Here is a 22,651-nt window from a genome sequence, read left to right as displayed (position 1 = left end):
GCAATGTTAGCTGCTGAACTTGCCATCTCTGCAGTGTTTGTGCTTTTTTTCGGGATTATTATTTCATACAATTTAATACTTGGGTAACGTTACAAAGCCCACGTCTTTGGATTCCGTCGTTATCGTTCGAGAGAACAACCAGCGCTGTATTTCAGTTGTTTTCCTCTGTGAACATGCACTAATGGATGTCTGACAATTTCGTTGCTTTTTGGGGTTTTCAAATTTAAAACGTCAATAAATGCTTGTTCGTTCTGCTCCCATGGAACAGATGGATTATAATATGCTTATGTAAGTTACCGTCAGATGAAATCATGCAGGCGTCGGCGCTTTCTCCGTCCGTGCAATAAATGCACATGAATGAGCGCGGATTTTCTAGCGCATTTATTTGCACTTCAAAGGCAATATATCTATGGTTTAACGGTTAAACCATAACCCATTTGAGAGACGGCCAACATCAGAATTTAAAATGGACTGAATAAGCTCTCTACGAACTTGAGCGATGCCGCGCTGACGGACCATGAAAGAGTGACGGACATGTATGCACATAAATCACTGTCATACACAAACACTCTCGAAGTAATACACAGTCTCACTTGTAGCCATGTCTTTTAACTATTATAATATTTCGAAGGGCAAAAATAGGAACGTTTAATTGGCTTTACATCATCAGCTAACTCGATCACGTCGAGCTAGGTGATTTCAGATAGCCAGGCTCCTCAGCTCCACTCACGCCCCGCCTGTTTGTCTATTTTCTGTTATCCGGGAGTGACGCAAGGCCAAGATGGCGACGGCCGGCTCCGCCCACTTTAGGCTTCAAAAATGCTCTTCAGAAACCTACGGGTGACGTCACGGACACTACGTCCATATTTTTTTACAGTCTATGGTTGATACTAGAGGTCAGAGGAGAATGGGCCGACTGATTCAAGCTGATAGAAGAGCAACTTTGACTGAAATAACCACTCATTACAACCGAGGTATGCAGCAAAGCATTTGTGAAGCCACAACACGCACAACCTTGAGGCGGATGGGCTACAACAGCAGAAGACCTCACCGGGTACCACTCATCTCCACTACAAATAGGAAAAAGAGGCTACAATTTGCACGAGCTCACCAAAATTGGACAGTTGAAGACGGGAAAAATGTTGCCTGGTCTGATGAGTCTCGATTTCTGTTGAGACATTCAGATGGTAGAGTCAGAATTTGGCGTAAACAGAATGAGAACATGGATCCATCATGCCTTGTTACCACTGTGCAGGCTGGTGGTGGTGGTGTAATGGTGTCGTGGATGTTTTCTTGGCACACTTTAGGCCCCTTAGTGCCAATTGGGCATCGTTTAAATGCCACGGCCTACCTGAGCATTGTTTCTGACCATGTCCATCCCTTTATGACCACCATGTACCCATCCTCTGATGGCTACTTCCAGCAGGATAATGCACCATGTAACAAAGCTCGAATCATTTCAAATTGGTTTCTTGAACATGACAATGAGTTCACTGTACTAAAATGGCCCCCACAGTCACCAGATCTCAACCCAATAGAGCATCTTTGGGATGTGGTGGAATGGGAGCTTCGTGCCCTGGATGTGCATCCCACAAATCTCCATCAACTGCAAGATGCTATCAATATGGGCCAACATTTCTAAAGAATGCTTTCAGCACCTTGTTGAATCAATGCCACGTAGAATTAAGGCAGTTCTGAAGGCGAAAGGGGGTCAAACACAGTATTAGTATGGTGTTCCTAATAATCCTTTAGGTGAGTATATATGTATAAAAAAAGCAAAGCAAACTCTTTATCGTATTATTTTGTTATGACTGTCAGTAGGGGATGATTTAAAAATGTCAACCCTGTTTCCATGATTTTGTATGAATAATTGATTATTGAAAAGAGTTTTTATTTTATTTGTTTAAATAAAAATTTCAACATATAATTTTCTTTTTAGGAAGCACTTTGTGGTTTCAAAGACTGCTAAGACTAAAACTAAACTAAGTCCCTGCTTTCTTTTCCATTACATTTATCACTTGAAGGTGACACCTACATGTCTCCGTATCCAATCACTATATTAAAGATTATTGTTCTGAAGTTGGAAAACAAAAGTCAAGACACGCAATCATTGCGTTTTCGTGATCAATCATTACTGTCACTTCCGAGTACTCGGGCACATTTCTTATTCCGCACAGATATGCAGGGGAATGAAGTATTCTTTATCATGTCATATTGAGCTAGAATCCAAATGACAAAAGACAGGCTGTCAACAGAACAAAATTATGTGTGTTTTTCTGTAACTCTGAAGCAGTCATATTATGCCATATAAATCCAGGAGATATGAGAGAGCGGATTACTTCTCTGATCTCATGCTGTTTGCCTTATGTCGACTATATCGCAGTCACACAGACTTTCTCGCAGAGGAAAAGGAAAAAAAAGAAAGAAAGAGACAAACTTCCTCATGGTCCAAATGAATTTCCCCAAGACCAATTTATTCTCCAAATAATTAAAGAATGAATTTCATAGACCATTGATTTCTTTTGCATAGTAAATACAGGTGCCGTGCTCCCGCTGATTAATCACTGAAGGATTGCCACTCTTTATAGAGATTCCAGTTCAATTTTTCATACACAAGGGCTAATGTCACCTGAGTAAACAATGAATATTTATCTCATAAATAAAATTCAAAAGGACTCTCATGAAAGGCGTCCTCATAAAGCGTCAAACAATATAAATCACGTTATTTCTAGCTGACGGCATCAGTGCCTGAGGCTTCTGATACTGTTTTTTGAGCTCATGTCCTAGGTTTACACAACTGGGGAAAGATGAAGTTATTGTCAAAGAGTCACTGAACTGGAATAGAATGAAAGTTCACGATGCCTATGATCAGAAGTACAGCAGTGCTCTATTTCTGAAATATGCAGTATGGTTACATGCTCTACTGAGTTGGTCACCTATACTTTTGCTGCAAAGTCATGATGGAATGATAGTAAGTAAGCTTTAAAGGGATAATTCACCCAATAATGAAAATTCTCTCATCATTTACTCAGACTCATGCCATCCCTATGACTTTCTTTCTTTAGATAAACACATCATAATTTTTTTTTTTTTTGTATAATAATCAATCCATATAATGCAAGCAAATGAGTGCTGCTCGGTTGACGCTTGAAAAACCACACACAGTGATTGCGATGGTAATCCATACAACCCCAGTGGATGAATCAATGTCTTCTGAAGCGCTCATATGATAGTAGACCGGAAACATTGAAAGAAGTATTGAAAGAGTTTAAAATATTCGTATTTTTCAATGCACACAGTTATTGTTTGACATTGATTTGTCCACTGGGGCCATATGGATTACCGGCATGATCGCTATGTGTGGTCTTGCAAGCGGCAACCATTCGCATGCATTATTTGGACTCACAGGCCCTGTTTACACCTGATATTAAGATTTTGGTCGATCGGATCACTTGTGTATAATGCTAAATACAGGTGTATATAGGGTCTAAAACGTTCTGAGCTTATCCACTTTCATCCACTTCCAGTGGTAGACAAAAACGATTTGACAGGATTGTTCTCACCATTCCTGATTTCTAACACGCACTCACCGTGCAGATGTAAATGTATCTCCCTCGTCTACTTATGATCCGATCAACCAAAACGCAGGTGTAAACAGGGCCACAGAGGTGGATTATTTTCCTAAACAAATCTTTCTTTGTGTTTATCTGAAGAAAGAAAGTCATATATGTATCTGCGATGCCATGAGTGTGAGTAAATGATGAGAGAATTGTCATTTTTGGGTGAACTCCTTTAAGCTTCGACTTTCCAAAGGTGTGACAATTAAAGAATCATTGAGAAAGCGTACTGGCATTGATCATAAATAATTAAAGGTGCAATAGGTGATTCTCTACAGAAACACTTTTTGTTATGCTGGTTGAAAGTATCCTCATATCCTGAAAGCAATCACTATGTTAAGTGGTCTAAATGTATTTAATTTTACAGAGAGTGGCAAGTATCTACATTTCAGGTTTGACAGTACAGTTCTATGTACCACTGAATTTGCCCTATTCAGTTAGATTCGACTGTGTTGCCACTATGTCTTGAAATCACACATGGATAAAGCTGAAATACAGTGCGACAGTAGTCATTTCACCGGTGAATGACACATGATGTAATTCAAAGTTAGCATTTCCAAGATCACCTATTGCACCTTTAAGTTTTCATTGTCAATCTTGACTATAAAATTCACTTTGTGAACAGTTTGTGTACTGTTAGTGTATTGAAGAACAGTGATGAAACTTACCAGAAAATTCCATTAATTTTGCCTGTTTATGAGGCAGCAGGCATGCGACAAAACTACATTTCCCATCAGTCTTTTTTCCACTTACACAGATAAAGCAGTTACACACATAATGAGCTTCATTTGCACTTCTTTTTGTTTTTACTAGCTGTACAAATGCTTGCTGTCTTTGTCAGAATGCGAAAAAGTAATTGCTCAGTGTGTTTTAATTAATATGCTTTCCGACTACATACTGTTCGAAATTCCCAGAAGAACTTGAAAGCGGTATTACATTGAGCAAAGATATGAGTATACAGTCAATTTTATTTTTAGTGTAACGTCAGCACTCCACGCATTCATCAAGGTCAGGAACCAACAACGCCTCCTCTACACTTTGAGTGGTAACGTAAAAGCGATCATATTGAGAGTAATATCCTGTTTACATCTCAGTGATCTCAAATTATTTTCAATTACTTTCAGTTTTAATGTCATCTACCCATATTAATGTGGATGAAACCTCCTACGAGCAATTCAGACAAATGAAAGACAAATTAACCTCAAAGCCGTCCTACGAGTCCTAAAATAAATTCCCTGCAGTTCTTCCCATTTCACACATATCATATTCAAAGAACTGTTAATCATCCAAGCAAACATTTAATAGTTCCAGGTTATTACCACATGATGTGCTCACAGGTCTTACAGTCTTATGTTGTGGTCTTGCAGACAATTCTAATATATTATATAGCAGTGAACATATGGACATATTTTTGTTTATTATTATGTTCCACATTATCGAATAGTAAAGTTATCAAAATGCAAATGGGAGTATGGAGATTATGCAGTGGACAAAAAATGATAAGCAAGTAAAAAGTTAAAATAAATAAAACAAATAAAGCTGGCTGCTTTAGCTCACTGTAAGCTCTAATCTTACACTAGTTTATGTAAATGTAAGTTTTATAAAGAAATTCATATATATGCACAATTTACATTTATCTACACAACTAATGTCAAGCATTTAAGTAGGACCCTTCAGTTCAGAGGAACATCTATTCAGTCCAAACTTTTGATCACAGTATATAACATTTACATTATAGCTCACAATAAATTGCTTGCTATTGCTAAATGATTGCTTATTATGTTGATTTCATCAGATTCTTAAATCCCAGTGCCGCTCAGAAGGTTTGCAGTTCTATGCCTAATGGAAAATTATTATTGACATTTAAAGACAAATCATTCTGTGACCTGGTAGCCATTGAATGATGTTAATTTTCTTCATATCAGCTTTCTGTGCTAGCCAAACAATTACAGGAAATCGATAGACTAAAAACAGCCTTGTCTCATATAAATTGGTTGCTCGGTTTCTTTTTTCTTTCCTTGAGTTTGCAAATGGTACAATGCTATGGCTCTGCCTCCTATATGCACTCTTGAAGGGCATGAAATCATTGACCACAATATATATATGTGTGTATAGTAGTAGCAGTAAAAAGTTTGGACATACTGGACTGAAATTATATTAGCTTTAAAAAGGCTTAATACATACTAATTTGACTAAAATGATATAAAAGAAATATATAAATAAAAAATAATGATTAATAAATAAATATCAATAAATCTATATATATATTTTAAAGAAATCAATAATTTTATTCAGCTAGAATGCATTACAGTAACCAAAAGACCTTTAAATTGTTACAACAAATATTACATTTCAAATAAATTCTGTTCTCTTTAACTTTCTGTTCATGAAAGAATCTGGGATGTATCAGTATATAACATGTATCAGTTGATTTATTGGATGGATGTCTGTCTGTCTGTCTGTCTATCTATCTATATATCTTCATTTAAAATCGCTCACACACAATCTGGTCCCATTTAATCCCTGTAAGTAAAGCTGTCTGATGTAACTTCAAATGTGTTTGGCAACTGGACTATCGCATCTTGCCAAACCACGTTGGACCATGTCCAGATGTACGATTGCAAACAGACAGAGGTCATTACTGAACCATACAGGCATGAGCATGACCATTACTGTATACACCACGATAAGGAGCCGAGAGAGCGAGCTTTAGCGGTATTAGCGCAGGCCTGTGCTGACACAGATTCGGCTTAGTCCTTATCAGCTCCAACCCCTTTCCTTATTGGCTAGAATACGTTTGGTGGATATCATCTGCAGTTCTGTTTCACTTAGTTCAGCCCGGCTCTACTTAGCATGTGTCACCAGATAACCATAAGCCATTATTTTATAACTCTGCAACTCTCAAATGTAAAGTGTGATTGATGTTGTTAAGGAGCACTGTTGATGCATCCGTCCAAACACAGTACCACAATGCTGTTTGTTCTATTCAGGACAGTAACAGTGAATAACATCAAGCGACTTTGCCAGACCGATTTGTATCATAACTGACTGGGCTTCCTGTTCCATATCAGTCCTTTTGTGTCAACCTATCCATCTCTAACCGGTCGATGTAGTGTTTCCAGACAAGCATCAGCATCAAGGCTCAAATTTACCGGATCATTAGAAATGAAAAGAAATCGCACTCAGACAATTATTTCACGCAGACACAGGCAGCATGGGGGAGCGTTTTAGTGGCCGGTCTCAATGCTATCTCGCTGCTCAGTTGTCCTCTAATGGAAAAGAGGATGAGATCTCTGTTTCCCTGCCTCTTTTATGAAATGGTTATGAAAAGTCATATTTTATGGTCTTTTTATATTGCAGTTTCATCCATCCATTAGTTGAATTTGTGAAGTTGTATTTGTATTGTAAACAATATATATTTTTGAAGCTGTAAATAAACAAAGATTATTGGAGTATGTTTTACAAGAAAAAACTATTTCTGGTTACACTATTTCATACAGTCTTTCTACTTCAAAATGCAAGTTTAATTACTTGTTACTTGCGGTTTCTTTAATTTACTAGCAATTTCTGAGAAATTGTTTCAAAGTAAATCCTACACCAACTTTTTCAGTGCATATTCAGTGCAAATAACAGCATCCAGATTTAGAACAAGCAAAGATTTCCATTTATGGGTGAAATAGCCCTTTAAAAACGGTCTGCTTTGTTGAGAAATGGGCAGACAGGAAGAGAGGAAGCTGGATGAGGTTACTCTGAGTCTCTCTGAACTCTAAATGTTCTAAAAATGGCCATCTCACCGCAAGCCTTTCATCTGATAGTGCTAGTTCAACTGCTCTGTCTGTATCATTCTCTTCCCATTCTCTTTGTCTCCCTGCATTCAAATTCATTTAACATGCAATTACAGTGACTGGAACAAGACAAGCAGAGATTGAAAAAAGATTGAAGAGAGAAAGGCCCTATTTACTCCTGGTATTAAGATGCGTTTTGGTTGATTGGATCACTAGTAGACGAGGGAGACACATACCCGTTTACACCTGTCAGTCTCTATTGTCCACTTTCAACCATTTCTGTCCTGGTTTCTTCGAGGGGAGGGTCTGTGAGCAGGGAAATGTATGGGTTTTTCAGATCTTTGATCTAATGGACAAAATAAGGTCATGCAATTTACAAATGAACACGTCCGGGGATGATGGAAAAACATACGGAGAGCAGCAGCTCTAATAGCCGTAAGACCACGGCGAGTGTGTGATAGAAACCAGGAATGGTGAGAGAACATTGTGCTTGGTACGTTTTTTATCTTCCAAACAAACTTGGGTCTCCAGCCAACAAAGTTTAACTACTGTAGCCGTCCGGCTAGTGCGCTTCTCATAATTTTTACGCATTCCAATTGTAATCCGATCGACCAAAGCCCATCTTAATACCAGGTGTTAACAGGGCCAAAGATGAGATTAGCCTATTGAAAAGACTAGTTTAGATCGACAAGAGTCCAGGGTGGTTTATGCTGGCCTAGCTTGAACTTAACTCATAACATGTATTTTGTCTTTCCACTGTGTATGCTACATTACCAAATATCATTGATATTTGATGTGGAATATACAGTTTGGTGGAGCAGGATTTTGGAAGATTTCATTGAACAGCACAATGCAACAAACGTAGAAGCCAAGTGAATGACATGATGTCTTGTTGTGGATTTTTATAAATTTGTAAACTTAATGTGCCATGTCGATGCATAAACACATAACAGGCTTTCCATGTAACTCAAGGAAATGCTGTATATTATTTTTCCTATCAACTTCCTAACAGAACTGCCTTAGTTCACCCGAAAATGGAAATTCTGTCATTGATTACTCGTTCTAAATCTCCATCTTTAGAACACAAATGAAGATATTTTTAATGAAATCTGAGAGATTTCTGTTCCTTCATTGACAGTCCACACAACTAACACTTTGACGCTTAAAAATGTTCATAAAGAGTTCGTAGAACTAATCCATATGAAGCGAGTGGTTTAGTCTAAATAGTCTAAATTTTCTGAAGAGACCCGATTGCTTTATATGACAAACAGAATGAATTTAGGTTTTTATTCACATATTCATCAACGCTCATCAGTTATGGTAAATGGAAGCCCATGCTTGCTTGACGTGCAAGAACCAATGAAGTTCATTCTCGTGTATTACGCAGCACGTTTAAGCTCCTCGCACGTCAAGCAAGTATGGTTGAGCTTTGGTTTATGTTACAGAGCAGAGCTGTGAAATATGGCAGAACAAATCTACTACTGGCACAGAAGATAAATCTATATGACTTGTAATATCCATCTTATAAGATTCTTGTATATAATATTGTTTTTCATAGGCAGCCAGAATAAAAACAAAAACAAAAAAACACTCATGCCGGTGACCTTTATGTTGCTCTTTTCAGCAGGGAGGGAGACAGAACAAAAAGAGAGTACCCACCTGGTGAATGAGGAGGGGGGGCACACATTAGCACAACCCCCTGGCCTTCCCTCACCGAAACAGCTCCTCTAGTCCGGCCGCTGAACGCCCCAAGATCTGCAAACACACACACACACATGCAGGCATGGTTTTAGCCAGTGACAGAGTGACACACGGTGGCACAGAGGCAGCTGTTAACCTCCAGATTAAAGGTCAGAGATTGCATATGAGTGCCTGAAAATCGGATACGTGCTCGCGGCTCGGCTAGATTTAGTATCTGTCACCTGAGGTGTGACCTCTGTGTGAGCTTTCACTTTAACCTGCTCTAACGCCTAAAACCTGCCGCTTAAATCTCACTTCCTGTTTCCCTCAGGACGACCAAGTGGTAATTAAAACAGGTAACCTTGCTTGAAGCCTTCAATCTTGTGAGTACTTTTAAAATACCAAAGAGACATGGTAAATCATTTTAGTTCACAAAAAGCCGAGAATTGTGGGCAATCATTACAGTTTCAAGCCATGTCTGAGGACAGACGTCGGATGTTATTTTTAAAATGTAATTTTGAGTTTGAATGTAGAGGTGAAGGTTTCCACATGTAGCAGCGCTCTGGACAGGTGGAGCTACTACAGTTAATCTGTTGAAACAAATTGCATTTGCATAAATTACCATAATTAATCTGCCATCTCTCTCAGCACAACACCATGCCATTGGCTGACTGCCCTTTGCAGAGAGAATAGGTGTGGGGGATGTAGAATCAGAGAATCGCAAAGTAATTACAAATTTTGATGTTAAGAACAACATTGTTCAGATGTTGCTCTAAATCTCAGTTACATTACCTTAAGTACCCAGCTTACACAAATATGTTCTGAGAACATTTTGTTAACATTTCCATTAATTTAATAAAATATTATTTCTGAATGTGCTCTAACATTCGAAAGGTTTTTTAAAATGTTTTAAGAGTCTGTTCTTGGTTATGTGAACATTAGAGACAACATTAATGGAACAGTCAATTTTATCAGTTTGCATGTTACTTTTGAATGTTCTCTGAACGGACTGAAACAAGTAACATTTAAATAAATGTTAGATGAACAATGCATAAATGAATGGTTCAGCCATGAAACTCAATTCGGATTGGTTCACCAAACGTAATGTTCCCAGCCAATCAATTTCACATATCCGTTAACGTCCTTATATAACCCCGTCGCATCAAACGAATGCACTATCGCTGCGCGTTATGCTACTTCTTTTCCTAGCCCTCCACCTTCCCAGCACCACCTGCCTAGATCTGCTTGGGGGGGTTTCTCAAACCTTAAAATTCTCAAACTGGCAACCAGCGTGAGCGTCGAATCAAGTCTGAACTTTAAAACAAACAGTCTATTAGTGTTACTGAAATAACGTTCATAACGTTAAGAGGAATGATAGCCAATGTTAGCCAAAGTTCTGAGAACGTTCCCTGTTAGCTATATCAGCTTTATTTCAGATATTTCTCCTAAAATAAAAATAAAAATAAATACAGACGGCATAGCTTATCATTTGGTCTCAAAAGATACCGATGCACAATATTTTAGTTTATTTTTAGATCTTTCACTTTGGATTGCACTTTGTTTGAGACATTGTTGAGATCTCTTCTGTAATTCTGAAACTAGATGAGAACTGTGAAAAAACTGGGTCTTTTATCAGGAGAAAGTCTCCATTTAATCTCAAAGCCATCTAGTAGAAAGTATTGGGACATTAAAGAGATCTCACTTCTATTTGTTTCTTTCTTATGTGAAAAATGTTGTACTTCAGAGACAAAAAATAATAAAGTGCGTCTTTTAGGGTACAGTCAGAGCATCAACTATACCAGCCTATATGTACGCTTCAATGGAAACAAGATTCATTTATATGCACATAGTTCAGAGAACTTATGAAAAAAATAATAATCTTCCTTAGCTTCAGATTTACATACAGTACGAGCATTCAATAACACATTTTCAGCCTCTGGGCTCTTAGGTCTGCTGAAATTCAACTCTTAATTTTTAGATTGCACTGTTTTAAAGGTCATTTTGGCTCAGTTTGAGCTTGCACATATGAACTTCCACTTCTCAAGGCTCTCAGTAACAAGGTGCAAATGGAACATTAGCAGCATTTACGAAGGTCAGCAAATCAATAAGTGTCCCAGTTAAGCATTGCTGTGCTGACATATCAACAAATATAATGGCACAACCAGAGTCTGGCTGGAATGACACTTCATTGGGCTTAGAAGTCACATTCGTGCAAGGAACTAAATAATAACAACATTTGTTTTTCAGGCTCTTGAGAACAAAAGCAAGTGATAAGCAGCTTTTGCTAATTGAAACAAGCTATATTCCAGTGAAGAGGAGATCTAAAGAGAAAAACGACTGATGTACACTATTGCACATTCAATACAATCAGAGAAAATGTATTACAATTTAAAGTTGTATTAAATGCAATTAGTTTAACTCAAAAGCACTTTTTTGCCCCAAATAAGTAGAACTTAAGTACGTCTTCATGTGTATTTAAACTCTTTTTCACATGGGTGAAAACAGGTCAGTTTTGATCCTATGTTGACAGGCAAAAGTAATCTTCCCCATTTTGTCTATGAGAAACAACTTAGATAATATTGAGATCTCGTTTGTTTTGTGTCCTTTCTAAGAGCAGTGGCAAATTTGGCTAAGAATGGCTGTTCATTTATTTCTCCATTTTAGTTTATGCACTATGTGAAAGAGTTCTAGCAGGCTTAGACATGAGGGTAATTAATCTTTTTTTTTTCTCTCTCTCTCATTGTGGGTTGAGACAGAACAGAAGACATACGCTTGTGGGACAGGAGACAAGATGTTTCATCGGCCCCGGTCGTGGGTGGTGTTGATTAGCCCCTTTCAGCCTGAAATGAGGCAGTTTTAGATTTACACAGCAGCAATGTCAGACACTGGTGGCCCATACGGAACTACAAAGTGAGGATGGTTTCTGCATACCAAACAACATCATTTACACAAACATGAAACAACATTCACAACCCTTTCTTCTCGTCTACCCTTTATCAGTCAGCTCTGAAAAGAAAAGTCATATTGAACATTTGAGGATAAAGGTGGGGAAAGTGCCAAACGCTGCAGGTCTGTCCTCACTGAAGGCCTTAAAATGGGTTAACAATACTGTTTTTGACACAACAGTGCGGTAAATCACTTTCACTGAACAATAGCTGACCTTTGCCCCAGTCTGTTACAGCATCTGACAGACCGCTACATTCTCCGGTGGAACGTCTGATTTGAAAAGCGCAACCTTGACATGTGCCCTGACGTAATATATAGATGTATAGATGTGTACAGCATTGCAGAATGAATAGAAAGTTACATAGCAAAGTGGACAAGGTGTCAAATGAAGGTCATTATTTCAAAATAAAAGTCCAACTGAAACTGCTGATTTCACGACTAAGACTTTTCCCTTGGGCAGATGATAACATGGACAAATAAGCCCAGTGTTCTTCAACAAAAGGCAGCCGATCAAATGGTCACTAATTTCTCCACCCACGGAATATGCAAAAAAGGGGATGAGGCCTGGCTGAGCTGCGCTAGAGAAGATGAAGTGTGTTGTCACTAGCTACGTTTACATGGACACCTTTTGGTTCAATCGGAATGAAATCAATACGATTGATGAATCCGAACACGGTGTTTACATGAACGATAAATAAAGTAATCGGGTTGATGTGCGCGTTTATATATGTCACAAGTTTCAAATCGGAACTTCAAGGGAACTCGAGCTGCGTCGAGACGCGGTGGGAACGCCCTGCGTGATTGCGTCGTGAAGCACGTGTATAATCAGTCCAATGGAAAGACGAGACTTCATAGGCGGGTGACGTCATCGACCAGGAAGCTATAAAGCACCCCTGAAAACAGACCGCGACAGCTTCTGTGCCTTCAGCAAGCGATCTGTGTATTCTGTCCTTGTCATATTTATTGTTGTCTGTCAAGTTGCAATATTTATATATATTATGGCAAAAGAGAGCAAGCAAGCGTTGTGTTGTTCCCTGCCCACGTTATATCACGGGTGGGGACACACACTCCAGAGTAAAAAGCTTTGTGTTGCTTGTTTGGGAGTGGAGCATGCCAACAGTCAGTTCTCGAGGGGGCTGACTGTGAGCATTGCGAGAAGCTGTCCGTGAGGACGCTCCGCTCCCGCCGGCCGTTCTTCGAGGAGGACGGTTCGGTGCGCGCCCCCCGAGGCGCGGGTCCCGCTGCTGCCGAGGCACGGCGTCGACGCGCATCTTGGGGATCGCAAATGGTTCTAACAAACACCTGTTAGATCCAGTGTTTTATCTCGGGGACAAGCACGCTCTGCGGTTTCTCCTCCCCGGGATGAGGCATTCATCCTGCGATTTCCAGTTCCGAGGAATTGGTATCGTTAGTGTGTTTAAAAAAAAACAATAAATAAATAAATAAGTGAGCTCATAACTCTGTTGAATAAAGAGGAGCTTATAAAAGGAGGTTTTATCCTGTGCTGTTGCTAAGTTAAATATTACTGGCCAGCCGAACATATATGAGAGTGAAAATATAAGGAAAACTCTATATCTCAGCCTCCTCGTCGGGGAGCGCCGTTTTTTTCCCTATCTCCACACTGAGGTGTCGAGATCGTGGAATAAACCGGTTTCTTTTTGTGTTTTATCCCTAAACTTCTATTATAGTAATGTTATGGGTATAAAGTATCATGGTATGACAGTGCCTCGGGTTAAGAGACGCTTGCGAGCTATCTCTCTCCCGGGTCGTCATCATAACCCCGACGTTACCCACCAGCCATCATAAATAATAGATAAATATTATTAGGCAGCACTGGTAGGAAAAGTATATAAGGACATGGATGAATGTGAGGATGTAAAAGCACTGACGCTATTCGAGAATTGCGTCGTGCAACAGATAAACTATACCGGGGAGGGACGGTTTCGAGAAATCGTTTCTTCTCGGCGTCCTCTGGGTGGCGACTCTCTGAGGAGGGTCGCAGCGCTGTCAGTTCGGTTGTTTCCTGCTGGTGGCCACAGAGTGATATATATTTATATGTATATATATATATATATATATATATATATATGTATAGTTTTTTCTGATGTAAAGAGAAATTAAGATAAAATATGTCTGTTCTTCTGGACGCTCCGCTTTCAAAAAAACGAAGAAATAAACTCTTCAGCGGCGTTCCAGAGGTTTCTTCCTCACCGATCTAATGTTCCTGAGACTGCTGGGCGGGAGCAGTCTCAGCCTACTAAAGCTCCTCGCAGCATAGAGTGCGGCAAAACAGAGATTCGCCATTCGGGTTCATCCACAATCGAAGGTGACTTGGGTGGCGGTCGCAGTCTAGCCAGTTAGAGATATGCAAGATCTGAGGACTGTTTTATCTCTAAAATATCTTGGAAGAAGAAGCCCTGACGCCGAGGCTGCAGGCTTCTGAGGGTGGTCCCCTCCGGGGTAGGGACGGTTTTGAGAAATCGTTTTTCCTCGGCGCCCTCTGGGGTGCGACTCTCTGAGGAGGGTCGCAACGTTGCCAGTTCGGTTTTCCTGCCGGTTCGCCGTTTCAGGATACCGAGGTGTCAGCGTCCCCAAACGATCCTCCGAGGAGGGTCGTAGAGCAGTCAGTTCGGTTTCCCTGTCGGTTCGCCGTTTCAGGGCACTGAGGTGCCTGCTTTTTCCAACGATCCTCCGAGGAGGGGCGTAGAGCGGTCAGTTCGGTTGATCCCTGCCGGTTCGCCGCTTCAGGGCACCAAAGTGACTGTTCAACCAAATCCAGAGGACAGTCTCGAGAGACTGGTTCCCCTAGTAGAATTTCTGGCAGCGTGGAAACTACTGCCACATATTTCTCAGTGGGTCCTGCACACTATAGAAAAGGGCTTCAGAATTCAGTTTGGTTCTCGTCCGCCCAGATTTCTAGAGGTCCTCCCCACAGTGGTGGACCCCGAGCAGGCTCTGGTTATGGAGCAGGAAGTACTGACACTTCTGCAAAAGGAGCTATAGAAGGGGTTCCTCCTCCCATCAGACAGTCAGGGTTTTACAGCCATTACTTCATTGTTCCGAAAGAGGATGAGGGGTTGCGTCCTATTCTAGACCTGCGTCAATTAAACAACAGGTTTCAGAATCTCAAGTTCAAAGTATGCTTACGCTAAATATGATTGTGTCACAGACTCAGTCCGAGGACTGGTTTGTCACAATAGACTTGAAGGACGTGTACTTCCATGTATCTATCCATCCTCATCACAGGAGGTTCCTGAGGTTTGCTTTCGGAGGCGAAGCATACCAGTATCAGGGTCTTCCCTTCGGCCTAGGTTTATCACCCCGCACCTTTACAAAATGCGTGGATGCAGCTCTGGCTCCTCTGAGACTCCAGGGCATTCACGTATTGAATTATCTCGACGATTGGTTGATTTTAGCTCAGTCCGAGCAGATGGCAGTTCGGCATTGAGATGTCGTTCTGTCTCACATAAAGAGGTTGGGGTTGTGGCTCAACGCCAAGAAGAGTGGCTCCTCCCAGCTCAGAGGACCACTTTTCCAGGTGTTTTATCTCACAGCCGTACAGGGGGTAAAACTAGGCCAGTCACTCACTGTGAAACAGTTTCAGAGACTGTTGGGGCTCGTGGCAGCTGCGTCCAACGTATCACTTTTGGCCTTCTGTACATGAGACCTCTGCAGTGGTGGCTCAGGACCAAGGGGTTTTCTCCGAGGGGAAATCCGTTTCGCATGATCAAGGTCACGCGGCGATGCCTTCGTGCCTTGGTCATGTGGAAGAAACCTTGGTTCCTTGCCCAGGGCCCGGTGCTGGGGGCTTCTTATCGACGCGTAATGCTTTCGACGGATGCTTCCCTCACGGGATGGGGGGCGGTCATGAGTGGTCGCTCGGCGAAAGGTCTTTGGGACCATCAACGTTCTTGGCACATAAATCGGCTAGAAATGATGGCGGTATTTCGAGCTCTCAAATACTTCCTGCCAGACCTGAGAGGTCACCATGTGCTTGTCCTTCTGGACAACACACTGATGGTCTCGTATATCAGAGTAGATATCCTGTTGAGGCAGGGGCTGAGGCCCGGGGAATGGAGACTTCACCCCGAGGTGGTGGAGCTCCTTTGGGAGAACTTCGGTCAAAACTCAAGTCTACCTTTCGCATCGTTTTATACAACGCATTGCTCTATGTGGTTCTCCCTGATGCATCCAGCTCTGCTTGAACTGGATGCAACGTATTAGGTGTGGTTGAGGCTTCACCTGTACGCATTTCCCGATATCTTTGCTCCCGGGAGTTACTCTCATCCGGAGTTATGGATACTGTGGGCTCGGCCTCTGAGGGGGCCCAGCTCATAGATTCAGGTCTCTCGACTGAGGTCGTGGAGACCATACTCCAGTCTAGAGCTCCCTCCACGAGAAGACTGAATATGCATTGAAATGGAAACTGTTCTCTGCTTGGTGCGGAGAACGCCTTCTGAATCTTGCTATCTGCCCTATGGTACAGTACTTGATTTCTGCAATGAATGTTTCTTTGCTGGGTTATCTCTGAGGAGAGATCCTTATTTCGTCTTCTCCGTGGTACATGAGGCTGAGGCCTGCACGTACTTGGATTTGCACCTGGTATGGTGATAGTCTTTCTTCACCCCTTGCCGGGTTGTATTCCTAGGTCCCTGCTAAATTTGCGGGTCATTTGTGCTGCAGGCCTTCTGTCCTCCACCTTAATACCCCAGATCAGGAAGAACTTAATCTGTTATGCCCTGTCCGGGCTTTGGATGCTTATGTCCACAGAGCTGCCCTGTGCCGTATATATAAGAGCAATTATTTGTCTGCTTCGGGTTACCTAAGTTAGGTTGCCCTGCATCTAAACAGATAATGAGCAAGTGAGTAGTTGAGGCTATCTCACTTGCTTATGAAGTGGCCGGACAGCCTTCACCTTTGGTTGTCCCGGCCCATTCTACCAGGAGTATGGCTGCCTCTAAGGCTTTATTATCAGGAGTTTCACTCTATGACATCTGTAATGTGGCAGGCTGGTCCTCACCGCATACATTTGTTAGATTTTATGACTTGGACCTAGGCTCCACTCCAGGGTCTAGGGTGCTTGTTTCCTAGTGTGCGCATGGTCTTCATACAGAACAGGCATTTGTCATATGGCGTTGTAGGTATAGGGTTCCCACCGCGTCTCGACGCAGCTCGAGTTCCCTTGAAAGGGAACATCTCAGGTTACGTATGTAACCCTGGTTCCCTGAGAGGGAACGAGACGCTGCGTCGCCTTGCCATACTCCCTGCATGCCTGTGATCGACTTGCTTCGGCTTTTCAGAAGCTGTCGCGGTCTGTTTTCAGGGGTGCTTTATAGCTTCCTGGTCGATGACGTCACCCGCCTATGAAGTCTCGTCTTTCCATTGGACTGATTATACACGTGCTTCACAACGCAATCACGCAGGGCGTTCCCACCGCGTCTCGACGCAGCGTCTCGTTCCCTCTCAGGGAACCAGGGTTACATACGTAACCTGAGATGTTTCCTGCTGTTCGCACATATCTATTCTCCTCTATTGGTTCTTTATTTGTTTTAAACAGCAGACGTAATATTATTCCGTCTCTAGTCATGATTTACATTAATTAACATTACATGTAATTATACTGTTGACCCTTCTTTTACCCCCTAACCCACCCTTAAACCTACACACTACCACCAGACCTGTCCCTAACATTACTCATATTACACCTCAATAGCAGCAAGTATTTTGCAATATAATATGAACAAGTACGTTGTACCTAACATTTTAATTTTTTACATAAGTACACAGTAGTTAAAGTGGGACCAAAAACTAACAACTGCTCAGTCTTCTGAATTTCTGCCCGAATAAGAAACTTAAATGTTTGAAGACATTGGGCCCTATCTTGCACCCAGCGCAATTGACTTTGTACACTGACGCATGTATCATTCCTATTTTGCACCCGCGCAAAGCGCGCTTTTCCCTCCACAGAAGCACGTCGCTAAACTAGGGAATGAACTTGCGCTCCCTGGGCGGTTCAGCGCAAAAAAGGAGGCGTGTTCCGGCGCAAACGTTCCTTCATGCTATTTTGCAGGTTTAGAAAACAATTGCGCCACTAACCAGGAAAAAATAGTTTAAAGTCAGTGGCGCGTTGCGCATGTTATTCATATACTATTTTAAGGGCGCATGCTTGGCCATAATCAATGTAGCGTGTGCACAACGCGCATACACTTTGATTCTCTCATCTTCACAGAAGCAGCAGTTTTCATTTTTGCAAATCATACATTATTATGATAGATAGATAGATAGATAGATAGATAGATAGATAGATAGATAGACAATTTATTATAAAAGCATAAATCTAGCTTACACATTTACCCAAATTATCATACGCCTTTTTAACCGAAGTTAATTTGGGTGTGTTTCTCCATCCCCAACGTCCCTGATGAGAGCGTTGCTCTCCTTGGCTGTGAACCACTCCTGGCGCGCGTCTGGCAAATCCGCCGTTATAATAGGAATCCGCTTTAGAACAAAGCGCGTCTGCTCTTAAAGGGAATGTGAGATGACGCTCTGATTGGTTTATTTCACGTTACGCCCAAACCACACCTATGAATAATGAAGCTACTTCAGACCAACCCATTTTAGATTTGCGCCTGGCGCAAGAGTCATTTATCCCGCTGGGAAAATAGCAACAGCGCCAAGACCCGCCCACAAAGTTACTTGCGCTTTGCGCTTTGACACTTGCGTTTCAGATCGTTAAAATAGGGCCCATTGTGTTTGAATCTAATTTGATTTCATTTTCAGTCTTTAAATATTAAAATAACATTTGATCCCATTCATTTTCCCCTAGATTTAAATTTTACTGTGTATGATTCAACCGTGCATGTTATTTCATGTCATTTATTCATTTCCAGATTGAAGTTTCTTGTGTGAAGTATGAAAAAAAAGAGAAAAAGAAATGATTTAACAATGCTGCTAACACATATACTGGCTCAGAAATTATTGTGAAACTTCTGCATGAATTTTTATTCATCATTACAATGTGTAACCATGACAATTGACATCAATAGACATGCACAGACATGCATAATCACAGACATTCATCACTGTGCCAGCATCGCAAGGAAGCGCAGCATACTTTGCTGAATGCAGTCTAGATTTCCCTTTCAGTCTGATTTAGCCATTCAAGGCGAACAGCTTGTGTTTGGCCACTGCGGTCCATCACTTGGTCACATAGTGTCTTTGGACATTAACTCATAGTCTGCCAATCTTTTGATTGGCCAAAACACTTTTGCTTTCTATTTTCATCTGTGCACAGTCAGATGCTCCTGCGTAAATATAGCAGTCAACCTGCAGAAGATAATCTTGCCAACCGTTCAACTGCCACAACAGCAGCACAAGTCACCAATCAATGAAAGCTTGTTCCCATCACGGAATAAAAATATATAATTTTTTCATAATTTCGAGTTTATATTTTGGACATTAGAACTTGCAATTACGAGTTCCCAAATTTGACTTTATCAGAATTGTGAGATATCAACTCAAAATACTTTATTTCTCGCAATTCCAAGCTTGTAACCCACAATTTATATATATATATATATATATATATATATATATATATATATATATATATATATATATATTTTTTTTTTTTTTTTTTTTTTTTTTTTTTTCATAATCACAAGTTTATATCTTGCAGTTCTGATTTTAGTCCTCTGAATTGCATGTTTATAACTTACAATTCGGACTTTTCCCCTTGATATCTCACAATTATGATAAAAAATATAAGTACTATTATAAACTTGCAATAGTGAGAAATAAAGTCAGAACTGCAAGATATAAACTACGGTGACCGGGAGGGGACATGTTCGGTTCACTTATTTTTGTCGTGGCCACAACATATAAACTCGTGGGAACGTGATATTAAGTCGTGGGAACGTCATAATATCTCGTGGGAACGTCATATTAAGTCGTGGCCACGAGATCATTTTGTTGAGGTAACGACATCATTATGTCGTGGCCACGCGATGCAAAGTCGTAGCCTCGAGATCATATGTTGAGGGAACGATATATTTTTCTCGAACCACAGCGGCCAATACTGTAACCGTACCATAGCATAGACTGGGCTACAGCAGAGATGGAGATGACAGAAGAAATAACATTTTACTTTAAATTAGGAGTGTCATATAAAGATATAGTGCGGTCTTTGGCATTAAGACATGGGTACGTTATAAGTGAAAGACACCTGAAGCGTCTCAAAATTACATGCGACATTGGCATAAACGTTTCTAACTTCAATAGCATTTGAAGACAATGACTTACAGTCATAAAACCAACTGTACATTGTTCACCCAGGTCTCATATATGATGCACACCTTTTAGATTTTTGATATTTATGACAATAAACTGCTAAATCATATGCAAATATTGCTATGTAGGCCTATTTCACTACTGTATAGGATCATACACAAAATATGACAATATTTAAAGCTCAACAGCATTTGAAGACAATGACTTAGTCATAAAACCAACTGTACATTGTTCATATAGGTCTCATGTATGATGCACACCTTTAATATTTTTGATATTTATGACAGTAAACTGCTAAATCATATGCAAATAATGCTATGTATTTCACTACTGTGTGGGATCATATACAAAATATGACAATATTTAAAGCTCAATAGCATTTGAAGACAGTGACTTACAGTCATAAAACCAACTGTACATTGTTCATCTAGGTGTCAGGTATGATGCACACCTTTTAGATTTTTGATATTTATGACAATAAACTGTTAAATCATATGCAAATATTGCTATGTATTTCACTACTGTATGGGATCATATACAGAATATGACCATATTTAAAGCTCAATAGCATTTGAAGACAATGACTTACAGTCATAAAACCAACTGTACATTGTTCATCTAGGTGTCAGGTATGTGACAGTAGTGAAATACATAGCAATATTTGCATATGATTTAGCAGTTTATTGTCATAAATATCAAAAATCTAAAAGGTGTGCATCATACATGAGACCTGGGTGAACAATGTACAGTTGGTTTTATGACTGTAAATCATTGTCTTCAAATGCTATTGAAGTTAGAAACGTTTATGCCAACTTCGCATGTCATTTTGAGACGGTCCATAAATATGCAAATATCAAACGTCCAACGTCAAACCAACTTCATGCCAGTGCAAAAGTGCGACAAAAAAGCCCATCCAATTTAATAATGCCAAAGACCGCACTATATCTTTTTATGACATTCCTAATTTAAAGTAAAATGTTATTTCTTCTGTCATCTCCATCTCTGCTGTTAGCCCAGTCTATGCTATGGTACGGTTACAGTATTGGCCGCTGTGGTTTGAGAAAAATATATCGTTCCCTCAACATATGATCTCGAGGCTACGACTTTGCATCGCGTGGCCATGACATAATGATGTCGTTACCTCAACAAAATGATCTCGTGGCCACTACTTATAATCACGTTCCCACGACTTAATATGACGTTCCCACGAGATATTATGACGTTCCCACGACTTAATATCACGTTCCCACGAGTTTATATGTTGTGGCCACGACAAAAATAAGTGAACCGAACATGTCCCCTCCCGGTCACCGTAATAAACTCACTATTGCGAGAAAAATGTTAGAATTTGAGATAAAAATGTTGCAATTACCTTTTGGAGTTTCCGTATCAATAAAATTATCAATCACTAACTGCAAAAATATCTAAACTAAATAAATAAATTAACTTTTTTTCTGTTCTCACAAACTAAACTGTATAGTTATGTGGAAAAGAAACGCAATAGCAAAGTAAAATAAAAACACATCTAAAATATGAACATGGCATAATGTTCAAATGAGGGCACATCTATATATAATATAGCTTATTCATGCTATTTGAAACTACAAGACTTCACTGTAAAAAAAAAATAAAAAAAAAAAGATGTAGGATTTACTTGGAAACAATTTTCACTAAAAAATAGCTAGTTAATTGCTAGCAAACAAATAAAAAGTAGAAAGACTGAAATAGTATTTTCTTGTAAAAAAAAAAAAAAAAAAAAAAAACATTATCATGGTTAAGTCATTCAATTCAGCACTAATTTTCATTGAGTCGAGATTCATATCAATGATTTTAGAATCTATCAGCCAATGAATTAGTTGTCGGCTAGATTTTCAACCTTAGTTGTCGATATCAAAATCCGTTATCGGTTGAACTCCATTCCAGTTTGTTTGTGATCATCAACAGGTATTTCTTGCATTGCTCCACTCTAGCTAAAGCACAAAGAGCCATCAACAGTCGCAACACCTGTGTTTAATACTCAAACCTACAGGAGGCTGCACAAAAAATGAAAAACGCAAGCATTTGGTGCAAAAAGACAAGACACCTCTCTGGGACTGTAGAAAGACAGAAAGAAAGTTTAAGAGAGAGCAATTCAATAGTGTATGTCTTATTTATGTGAAGCGGGTGGCTGACAGGCCGTGCTGTTGGAATGCAGAATACGTCTGTTGGTTCTCCCCGGCGCCATGGCAGGAAAGAAGGATCGGTATGAGCTGTGTAATATATGGCCTTGGAAAAGTGATCTCCTCCAACAAACTGTCACCAGAGAACTGGGATGGAGAGGCTGGGAATCCCATT

At 40.2% G+C, this 22,651-nt stretch overlaps 1 protein-coding gene across 2 annotated transcripts in view; it reads right to left on the bottom strand.

The window, feature by feature from the left end:
• The window catches only part of cntn5 (contactin 5), a 315,250-nt gene that overhangs the window by 101,034 nt on the left and 191,565 nt on the right, over window positions 1-22,651 (bottom strand). For both annotated transcript variants that reach the window (XM_084123899.1, XM_084123900.1), the window contains exon 6: window positions 9,062-9,157. In XM_084123899.1, coding sequence (XP_083980025.1) covers window positions 9,062-9,157 — 96 coding nt within the window. The remainder of the gene's footprint in view (window positions 1-9,061; window positions 9,158-22,651) is intronic.

Source organism: Abramis brama (genome assembly GCF_963993115.1).
Source record: "Abramis brama genome assembly, chromosome: 9".
In the NCBI taxonomy this organism is placed as follows: domain Eukaryota; kingdom Metazoa; phylum Chordata; class Actinopteri; order Cypriniformes; family Leuciscidae; genus Abramis; species Abramis brama.
The sequence above is the reverse complement of the archived record's forward strand: the minus strand, read 5'-3'. Positions and strand labels throughout refer to the sequence as shown.